The sequence below is a fragment of the Sycon ciliatum genome, chromosome 7 (assembly GCF_964019385.1).
Source record: "Sycon ciliatum chromosome 7, ocSycCili1.1, whole genome shotgun sequence".
Lineage (NCBI taxonomy): Eukaryota > Metazoa > Porifera > Calcarea > Leucosolenida > Sycettidae > Sycon > Sycon ciliatum.
The window spans coordinates 6,965,679-6,977,331 of record NC_088649.1 but is presented as its reverse complement, the minus strand read 5'-3'; the positions used below and the strand labels follow the sequence as shown (position 1 = coordinate 6,977,331).

At 45.1% G+C, this 11,653-nt stretch overlaps 1 protein-coding gene across 1 annotated transcript; it reads left to right on the top strand.

Annotated features, from left to right (window-relative positions):
* Positions 1 to 10,057: 10,057 nt before the first annotated feature.
* Positions 10,058 to 11,260, top strand: LOC135820860 (zinc finger protein 195-like). The gene has a single exon (XM_065333902.1). The coding sequence runs from the start codon at positions 10,100 to 10,102 to the stop codon at positions 11,105 to 11,107; it is 1,008 nt and encodes a 335-aa protein (XP_065189974.1). The 5' UTR covers positions 10,058 to 10,099; the 3' UTR covers positions 11,108 to 11,260.
* The last annotated feature ends 393 nt before the right edge of the window (positions 11,261 to 11,653 follow it).

Genomic DNA, 11,653 nt, shown 5'->3' with positions numbered 1-11,653 from the left:
TTGATTTTACGTCCTTTTTTCCCGCTTGCTGGCGGTTCTTTGATGGATTTAGATGTTTTTCGGCGTTTTATCTATTATTTGGCTGCGAGTGTGTTTTTTGCTTCTACTCATTTCTGGAAAACCACCACGGTGGTGAGTGTGATTGCTCTGGTAGACCACTACCCCATGTACTGAACAGTTGCTTTGTAAGTGAAAAAATGTATTTAATATTCATAACAATGATAATATCTTCGGCAAAATTACTAACAGCCTGGAGAAGAATGGCAACTTTGAAAATATTTGAAATCTTTTTCACCACCGACAGCGTACAAAGTCATTCGCTAATGATTGACGCGGAACATTCTGAAGTGAAGGTCCAACCCTAACTAGGTCGAGAGCAGGTAATGATGATGATGGTGATGTCGATGTCGATGATGCGTACTGCAGCAGGATATATTCACAGTGGCTTCCAAACCAGATAACGTTGCCCTCAGATTATCAGTTCTTACTGTTCATTCTTAAACAGTGAATTTTGGTGAGTGATGGATCCGTTACTTGTGTTAGAATAGCAGCTGAGTACTGAAGAACGAAGTGTAACGTTGACAGTGACAAAGAAAGCTATGAATAATCATTTATCATTAAAAACGACAAGATCCTCCTTTGGCAACAAACATCTTTTTGTGCCACAATTGGCGCACAAGTCCATGGCAGCTTTAGATGGTAACAGCAAGTTGCGATGTACTTGAAGTTGAGAACGTACGGATATAATTGGCACGTATTACGGGCTGCCATGATTATGGCGAACCCATTGATACCAGCTAACATGGATTTTGATACACTAGAACACGATATTTACTTGCACAGAGCGATCCATTCTGCACAGGTAGTTTTTGAATCACTGCGTGAAGTGGTTACGAGTAATATTGGCTCTGTTGTGCAATTTTCTTTCCACAGTTATTGCAGATTAGGGAGATATGGAAGGCTTTGAGGAATCGAAGTCTGACTTTAGTGTGGAATATAATAAACTGCCACCAATGCGGACAATGATGAAGTAAAATATTAATGTGCGCGACCAGAGTTCTAGACAGCATGGTCCACCGTCCGTTCCGCCATCTTCTGGGTCAAACATTGGCGAAGCAGACACGGAGAAAGCATCGTGTATGAGATCAGCTTCTTTGGAAAACAGAGAAGGCACGAGTTTTATACCCCCTGAATATACCAGTAGCATATTTCCTGTCTCTCCTCCGCCATTGATAAAATGGACGAGGAACATAATTCTTTCAGCCAGTATTTCTAATCGTCAACCGGCTTTCAAAAAGACATTTCCAACCGCCGGAAAATCCGAAAAAGATGAAGCAACGAATAGTATGCCGCCCGAATTGGAAGACGTTGAGAACCGGATTTCTGTATTCAGCGCTTATGATAAACGTGTACGGACTGTGAAACCATGTCCTCAGATTGAAAAGGACTCCTTAACTCCAGCCACAGCGTCAAATACCGGAGTTTCTGCTGGAAGGCTGCGAGAAACATCGCAGCAACCTGATGCGTGTGACATGCCGGTTGGAATCAGGCGTCCTATCCGACAAAATTCTGACTCGTCCAAGGTGTTTGCTCAGAAGCAGGATCAGTGCAAGCGTTCTAAGTGCAAGACCTCGCAGATGTGTGAGTTTTGCCCCGAGGAGTTTAAGAACGTTTCCCAGGTCCGCCAGCATAAACGCGATCACACCGGAGATCGACCATTCAAGTGTGATGTATGCGAGAAGTCTTTCACTCTGCCACGCAATCTATGTGCCCACAAACGTACTCATACCGGACGGAAACAGCACAAGTGTAAGACATGTGGCACATCATTCTTACTATCAACCGCTTTACGCAGGCATGAACGTATCCATTCTGGAGAAAGACCGTTTACGTGCAAGACATTTGGAAAGTCTTTTGCACCGTCATCCCATCTCCGCGACCATGAATGTATACATAGAGGAGAACGTCCATATAGGTGCAGAGAGTGCCCAGAGTTCTTCAGACGATCATCATGTCTTCGTAGACACGAGCGTATTCATAACCTAGAGATGAAGAGGCTAAAATTCATAAGAAGGGTGTTTTCTATGTGTGAAAATGCCTTTTTTCTCTTCGCGCTTATGAATTCTAAGAACAAAATAGGGAGTGTGTGTGTGTGCGCGCGCGTGTGCGTCTTTGTGTGTGTGTGTATCTGTGTGTGTGTGTCTGTTAAAAAGATAGTGTACATTCGCAGCAGTTTAAAATACATTCCACTCTTTGATATTATTCACACAAGTATGATCGTAGCTACACATGCGATAGACTGATAATCCAGAATCGCAAGCTGATGTGGATTATGTCGTTCTGCATTTGTTTGTTTCTTGTTTGTTTCGTTTTTTTTGAATTCGTTTAGAGCACAGGCAATTCTGCCTTCTCACCAGAGGAAAATCTCCGGTTCCTGCTAAGAACGAATAATATTAAGAGAGAGGGAAATATTAAAAATAGTTATGAAAAGTATGAATGGCGCAGACATCACCACGCAACATGACAATTTGTTCAAGGTTTGGTTTTGTGTGCTTCCAAAATCGATTTTCACGCTCTGATCATCAGTGGAAATACGGAACTATAGAGATCAAGGGAAAAACAAAGGTTAAAAATCCAAAGAAGTGTGACACATGACGGATAACTTGTGGGAAGTATTACAAAAAATGAGAACTAAAATAAAGAGTAAGTGTGACAAACGGGCATGAACAGTGCAGAAACAACTCATGAACACGGGTGTAAACTCACGAAAATAACCTAAGTTGTAAAACTTGTTCTTTTTGCTTACACAAATCGGGCTTATGCGTACGAATACAAACAGCTTCAAGGACCTTCGACTGCTGTACATAACGGGCACGACACAGTACAGAGAAGTGGGAATCATCATACACACTCAAACAATCGGGACGAGATAAAAAATTCAAGTACACAGCTGACTTCTTACGAATTTCCCCCTCAGCAGCTCCATCACCTTCCCTGCCACCTGACTCCTCCTCGTCCCTTTTATTACCATCACCACCAGCCGTCTCAACGTCATCCGCCTCGTCGTCATCCGCCGCCTCATCATCACCCGCCTCGTCGTCATCTGTATCCTCGCCGTCATCCGCCTCGTCGTCATCTGTATCCTCGTCATCCGCCGCATCATCACCCAACTCATATTTACCACCAGTCAGTCGGCTGATACCATCCATGTTCTCCTTCCTACGTCTGTCCCGTGCCACTGTCCTTACCTCATCTACGTCCCGAGATGGTATTCCGTTTTGCCCCCGGCTTCCGGTCTCCTTCGATGCTCCGCGTGGGCCTTGGCCATTCCTAGCATATATTTCGGTTGAATAATTGGCGGTCGACCTCCGTGATCTCTGGACCCACGGATCAAGCGCCGGAGGGTGCTGCGGTGTCCGCACAGCCGGATACTGTGTCAAAGAAATGGGATCAATTTCTGTGATTGGCGGTACTGTCGTTGTTGCCGACTCCTCCCCAACTCCAGCAACCAACGGCACTGGTAGTGGCTCTGGTGGAGGCAAGGGCAACGGTGGATGTCTGCAGCATTCGTACTTTTCATAGCTATTATTAAACTTTTATCTCCACGTAGATTATTTAAATATTAAAAAGAACATGATAAATCCAAAGCACAAAGTTTGTATATAATTCAAACGGGTGTGTGTATGTGTAAGCATGCAGTGAAGAGCACACAGAGATAAAAGCAGTAATGTGTAGGGATGCCGAGCAAGGTGGTTACAAATTACAATTTATTCTGCTTAAAGCCAGTTTAAAGGCAAACGCCGCACTGTGGAGGCGAATATCGCTGGGAAGGGCATTCCAAAGAATGCTTCCCAAAATGTCAATGACTGACGACCGGAAGGTCCAGGAAGGAAAGGCACTTGCAGTAGCCGCTGTTCCTGTCCTCGAATAATTCGGCGATCATCCCGGGATGCTTGGCCTGTATTAGTCATCAACTGAAAGTAGGTACAGAAAAGAGGACTTGCAAGATCATGTAGGCAACGGAAAACAAAAAACAAAACCTTGTAGTTATAAATGTGAGTTAGGGATCGAATAGATAAGCGCACGAGGAGGGGGGCTTTGGATGCACGGTTGGAGAGTCGGAAAATTGCACGAATTCCGCATTTGCTGGATTTGATTAAACGACTTTGCAGCTGCTGTGTCAGCGACGGGAAGAATGCATTGGATGCGTACGTTAGTCGTGCTTGCACAATGCCAATGTACCAAAGTCTGCGGGCTCTTATGGGCAGAGATCGCCCATGGCGCCATAGCTGGCTGATGGCGACTGACGCCTGCTGCACAACACTGGAGACATGTGGCTGCCAGGATAGCTGGTCATCAATGGTTACGCCAAGGTATAGTGGCGGTAACAGTTAAGGCTTGATCCTTACATTTCAGGACTGGTATGTCGCCAGTGAGTCCCCGAGGTTGAATTACCATGACTTGGGTTTTGCCGGTATTCAGCAGAAGCCCAATTTCGGAGAGCCAGTCAGTCAGACGTGTCACAGTTGTAGTCAACGTCTTGCAAACAGTGTCCAGATCTGAATCAGAATAATCTACTTCAAAAATTTAAGTAGGATGATGTCATCTGCGAACTGCTGATGAACAACAATGCAAGGTATGACGTCGGAAATGCCACTCGTGTAAAGGACAAAGAGAAGCGGCCCGAGAACACTGCCTTGGGGCACACCTCTTGAGCATGGGACCACATCGAAGAGAGCCTCACATACCTTGACACGCTGAGTACGACCAGACAGATAGCTAGCCAACCATAACAATACTCTGCCGTTGACTCCCAGGGTGAATAGTTTATCAATCAGACGTTGATGTTGGACACGGTCAAACGCTTTTGACATGTCAAACTTCACAATGCCTGTGCATTTTCGCTCTTGTTTGGCCAACAGCCAACTGTTGGCGGCTAGAACTAATGCATCTTCGGTAGAGTGCATTTTCCTGTAGGCAAACTGACTGCTAGGTAATATGCTATGTTGCGTGAGGTATGCTGTGAGTTGCTTCTTTACAAAGAACTCCAAAATCCGGGAGAGAATAGGGAGCATGGACACTGGTCTATAGTTAGTAGGGGATGTTGCATCGCCACTCTAGAACAGTGGACTAATGTGTGATGTTTTAAAACACACTGGCACAGTACCTGATGTCAAGGATGCATGGACTAGGGTGGTAAATGGAGGTGCCAGGACATCTGAACACCACTGCAGTACAATTCCAGGAATGTTGTCACTCCCAGATGCTTTGTGAGGACTCACAGTTTGCAAGCATTGTGCAACATCAGACACGCTTACCGGCTGAAATGTTGAGAAGCTAGATGCAGAGGCTGGACCATGTGGTATATGCAGCTCAGGTGGCCGCATAGGTCATGCACAATGTCTCCAAACAATTTACTGATTGACTCAAGCGGCGCTTCAGGTTCTTTCCGTGTCTTCTGTCGGCCTGTGACATCGTTCATGACAGCCCAAAGTTTCCGTTGATCTGTTGTATCACATCTCTTAGTGAAGTACAAGTTGCGCAAACTTCTGCGTTCTTTGGAGCGAGCTGATTGGCGTGCTTCTTGAAGGTTCTGATCGATTTTGTCTCGGAGCCAGAGATGATGCGCCCGGTTCCGTTCACGAACACTTGCCACTAACTTATCTGTAATCCAGGGGCAAGGACGTCGAGATTTGCGGCGCCGTTCCCGAAGTGGAGCATGTTTGTCTAGAGTGGTCTGGATCCCCGCAGTGAGGTACGAGACAACACATCCACACAGACAGAGTCACAGGTAGTAAGCGTATTCTTTAGGTCACATGCAAACATATTCCAATCCACTTTGTGCAAACAACGAGCCTTGCGCAGATGCTGTCCCTTCAAGTGGTGACTTGCTGAAATTGGCAGCCTGGCACGTATTGCAGAGTGGTCACTGATATCCAAATGTATAGTCTCGCCACCACCCTGGATCGTTTTGTGGTCTATTCCATGGTCTTGTTCTCATGCATTATGTAGAAGTTAATAATAATTCTAGCAAAACCTTTGATGTGAGAACGTCATGTTTCATTGAGATCGTAGTTCTGTGTGAACGGTAGGGGACTTTTTAGGCGGCATGTGTGACAGGGCCAGAGAATGTGTGCGTGTCGATCTGTCCGATTTCGCTACAAGTTTGCAGGTACGTTTCCTTCGTGTGTAGATCAACTATGCAAAGCGCGTGAAAATTGTCTGAAAGGGACTTTGAAATTGGCATTCCTCTCAAAAATGGTCAAAACATCACATGATTTATGGGTCTGCAAAAGAAACTTGCCACAGTGGTTAAAGGAGATGTTAAGGCAAAAATGTAAATTTCACCAGTTGTAGTCTTCGGGGTGCTGGGTCGAATGATCTTGGTCCGAGAAAGCTGAGACGCTCCCTTCCTACTTGAATTCAAATCGAACACGCGCACTTCCACCGAAACTGGGTGACTCCGCCCTACTAGATGGGGATTTGTATGCAAAATGTCACTAAAAGCGCCATTTCGTTCTTATAAATGCACGGATGAACGCGGTTGGCCCACATGTTGTTGTCTTTTGGACGCTGAGTCGACTGGTTTTGGTCCAAAAAGGCTGCGATCCAGCGCTCCTCCTTTATTCCCAATCGAACATGGTTGAACAAGCGGTCACGTGCTCCTGCGTACACCAGTCACCTGGTCACCGTGCCTGTAGGGTACAACTTACTAGCCTGTTTGACCTTTTTTGGGTGCAGTCCTGTCACTCGAGTTGAACTCGAGTTGAACCTTGGTGTGAAAATGGCCACCTGCTGGACTTCAACGTTCAGCGGGTGTGAGAAACGGGCATCGCCTGTGAAGCCACCTCTTCGATTTCAAATGGACGTCTTAAGTTACATGTACCATCACGTACATATACGTGATGCGTGCTGAAAGGGTCTCAGGTAGAATAAGGACACTTTTCTGGTGCCGCTGTACTTCAAGATCAGCGCTGCAACTCGCCATGGTGATAATGTGGCTGACGTCATGTTACCAAGGAAAACATGGCGTTTGGCCGTGTTCGCCGCACTCGAGCGCTCACCTTTTTTTCACAATCTTGTTTTGAAAAATACTTCAAGTCTTTTGCAGCACTTTTGGAGGCCAGTCACATCGCGATCTGTAAGAGTATCTTTATAATGGCGTCTTGTGTCGTTTTGAGCTCGAATAGCTTTCTCTGATGAAGGATTCAAAATATATGATGACGTTCTCTTTTATCGTGGGCATGAAGCTCCCCACTCGCAGCGGAGATGACATCGGACGGAATAAATGTGTCGAGTCCCGAGCAGGAGTTCTGGTGACAAAAGTGATTAGCTCCTCGCGACCTGGGGCATGTGAGGACTACAGTTCTAGTTGGGCAATACCCCACGGACACATCTAGCTGGAAGCGCAGAGTCGATTGAGAAAAATGACCAAGGTCATAAAGAAGGCTTGTTTGCTTCCACAAAATGTTTTAGTAGCCGAGTCCACGCACTGAAAACTGCACTTGCATTGTTCCTGTCCAGTCGACTAGTCAGTAGTCATACAGTACATCAGTGCAGTACAGAGTGCACTTGCAAGTCACAACGACACGAGCACAGTCGCGTGTACAGACTCAGTTCACAGTTGTGACCAGCGATCGCGCGTGGGAGTCAAGTACCCTACTCAAGTGCGCATGCTCGGCTCGCTGCATGCACTGTCTGTAGATCTACAGCAGATTGCTGGTGTGATGCACTACATGTAAAGCGCAGTCATTTATGTGTAAGAGACAATGTCGGCTATTTTGAAACGGCAATGACAGCTTCATCCATAAACGCGGAGCGTGGGGAATGTCTTTGGCGAATGAGAGCTGTTGCATTGGCTAGCTGTACATCCCAGCAAGCGGGAATGTGCTGGATATCGATACTAAACACCCGTTCATCGCGGTGGTGAGTCTGAACAGACCCCGAGGAACGACAGCTTCGTATACTAAATGTATACAGTGCGTATGGTGAAACAAGTCGATACTGGTTTCCAGCGAAATGTTGTTATCTATGTACAATATCCACCAATATCCTTTATCTAGGGCCCAAAGGCTATCCAGTTCACCAGGATTTGTGGCCTTACTATTAATTTTTTCGTTTTCTCCGCGTTTTGGGTTGAAATCTGAACATAAAAAGTAGCACTGATGACGTCATTCAGCTCATAATTTAAATTTGATATTGGAAATCCATGACAACTAACCCAATGTATCACCACAGAAAATTTGGTTGAAAAATATTAATGTATGCCAAAGTTATTACCAATACAAGTTTTGTACACACATGATCACCTTATTATACCTGAGGTTAAGTGATAAATGATCACTCCTACTGTTATTTGTCAGTGTCAACACTACACGTTGTTGTCCAGCGCTGAACTGCCATTCTGACACAAGTAAAGGATCTAGCACTCACCAAAAATTTGCTTTTCAGAATGCGAAACGTCTATTGCCGACTAAACGTAGCGGAAGGGTGAGCTTTCCTGCACAGTTGTGTGTTTGGATCTACATTGTATTTCAGCATGGTGGAGTGGAAATATGTAAAAGAAAAGTTTAAGAAAACGCGAAAAATTTCCCTTCAGACACCTTTCCAAAGGCGGCTTTGCACAGTCGTTCTACACCCTACGGAAACGTGCTTGCATAATTTATACGAAATGGGAGTGATTCATTTCCACATTATTGTCTGGTCTCCTCAGACGTCCTCAGACATGCTCTCCTAAAAGCCAACAAAGCCTTCGCACATATCTACGATCTAGATAAAGACAAAGTTCTGAGATCAAAGGTTATCCTAGATAAGTACTGTAATTTTCTGACATAATACATGAGAACGAGACCATGGAATGGAACAGAAATACTGAACAACACGATCCACCTCAGCTTTGCGAATCTGGACTATCAAAGTCTATCGCGTGTGTGGCTAAGACCACAGACTAGTATGAATAGCAATAAAACGTGAACTTTTTCAAAGTGGTGAGAATGTATATTATTTTTCTAACATTAACGCACAGACAAACCATCTCTCTCTTGTTCGTATAATTTATAATCACAAAGAGAAGGAAGACATTTTCACACAATAGTAAAACACTATCTAACGATATTCTGGCTGTTCATTTTATGTTATGATAACACTTGTGTCTACGGAACATGATGATGTTCTGGAGAACTTTGGGCACTGTCTGCACCTATATGGACGTTCTCCTGTATGTATACGTTCGTGGTCATGTAGTTAGGATTACTGTGTGGATGACCTTACACATGTCTTGCACGTAAAAGGTCTTTATGCAGAATGGATACGTTCATGTCTGTGTACATTACACTACTGAGTGAACGATGTGCCACATGTATTACACCTGTGTGGTATCTCTCCGGTATGAGTACGTTTATGAACAAGTACATTGCCTGGCGTAGTGAAAGATGTCTCGCATACATCACACTTGAATGGTCGTTCTCCGGTGTGAGTACGTTTATGAACACATAGACTGCTTGACAGAGTGAAAGACCTCCCGCATACATCACACTTGAATGGTCGATCTCCAGTATGAACACGTTCATGGTCGCGGAGGCGAGAAGCGTGCTTGAACTGTTTTCGGCAAAACTGACACCTCTTTAATGTCTTACACTTAGAACGCTTGTACGAATCCTCATTCTGAGCCACAACCGTAGAAGAATCAGAATTTTGTCCGATAGGACGCCTTCGTGCAACTGGCATGCCAAGCGCATCAGGTTGGTCCCATGTTTCACGCGTCCGTCCAGTAGAAACTCCTGTGTATGACGCTGCTGCTAAAACGACAAGATTCTTTTTCGGCAACTCACATCTTTTTGTACGACCATTGATGCAAAATTATATGGCAGGTTTTGATTGAACACGTACAATTGTAAACCATTGCGGGCTGCTAGAATTAGGGCAAACCCATCTGTTATTGTTATCAACTAATATTGTTTTTCACGCTTGAGCAAGATATTAAAGTGAACAGAGCGAACCATTCTAAATCCGAAATTTAAAACCACTGCGTGAAGTAGCTACGAGTAATATTGGCTCGGTATACCATTTCCTTTCCAGAGTTGTTGAAGTTCAGTGAGAAATGGGTGACTTGGAGGAGTCGATGTCTGACTGCAGTGTGGATTCGAATAAACTACCACCAATGCCGCCATTGATGAAGTCGAAGAGGAATATGCACGACCAAACTTCTAGAGAGCATGGTCCATCATCCATTCCACCATATCCTGCGTCCAACCTTTTAGAGAAAAACATGGAGAAAGTGTCGTGGATGAGATCTGCTACACTGGTAAAGAGAGAGGACACGAGTAACATACCCCCTGAGTATACCAGCAACCTAATTCCTGTTTCTACTCCGCCATTGATAAAATGGACGAGGAACACGATTCACTCAGGCAGCACTTCTAACCGTCGGCCAGCTTTCGAACAGACATTTCGGACAGCCAACGAAAGCGAAAGGGATGAAACAATTTCTAGTGCACCTTCTGAAATGGAAGACGTGGTGCACTGGACTTCAGCGGTCAGCGGGTATGAGAAACGTGCACCACTTGTGAGATCATATCCTCAGTTTGAAATGGACTTAACTCCAGCCACAGCGTCAAATACTGGAGTGTCCGCTGGAAGAACACCTGAAATATGGGAGAAACCTGATGAGTGTGAAATGCCAGTCGGACACAGGCGTCCTATCCGACCATATTCTGACTCTTCTAAGGCTGTGGCTCAGAATCAGGTTTCACAAAAGCGTTCTAAGAATAAGACCTCGCAAAGGTGTCAGTATTGCCAAAAAGAGTTCAAAAAAGTATCTCACCTCCGCGTGCATGAACGTGTTCACACTGAAGATCGACCATTCAAGTGTGATGTATGCGGGAAGTCTTTCATTCAGTCATACAGTCTCAGTGCTCATAAACGTACTCATACTGGAGATCGACCATTCAAGTGTGATGTATGCGGGAAGTCCTTCACTCAGTCAGGCAATCTAGGTGTTCATAAACGTATTCATACTGGAGAGAGACCGCACAAGTGTAAGAAATGTGGGACATCGTTCACAACATCGTCCCATTTACGCAGACATAAACGTATCCATTCTGGATAAAGACTTTTACGTGCAAGACATGTGTAAAGGCATTAACACAGGCATCCCAACTACATGACCATGAACGTATACATATAGGAGAACGTCCATATGGATGCAGAATGTGGCCAAATGTCTTCAGAACAACGTAAAGTTTTCGTGGACACAAGTGTTATCATAACATAAAATGAACACCCTAAACATCGTTAGATAGTGTATTAAGTAAAGTAAAGTAAATTATCGTATCCGTTCCCGAAGGGAACTCACGACGGCCGCTAACACCCGATAAACCCTAGCGGCAGATGCAGCGCCTAACGGTGGGGGTGAGTGGGTAAGTCTCACAACCACTGGCACAAGTGCCGAAAGCGACCCCATTAGCTGCATACATGTACCCCTTGTGCCTGGCCACAAGTTCCCAATTGACTGTGGGTAGCAGCACGGCTGGAAAAACCGCTCCCAGGCAGGACTTGAACCAGGTACCTCTCGTATCTCAATCATGGTCTTTGACCAACCCACTGTGCCTGCCTGGTATTACTATGTGTTAATATGCCTTTCTTCTCTTCGTGC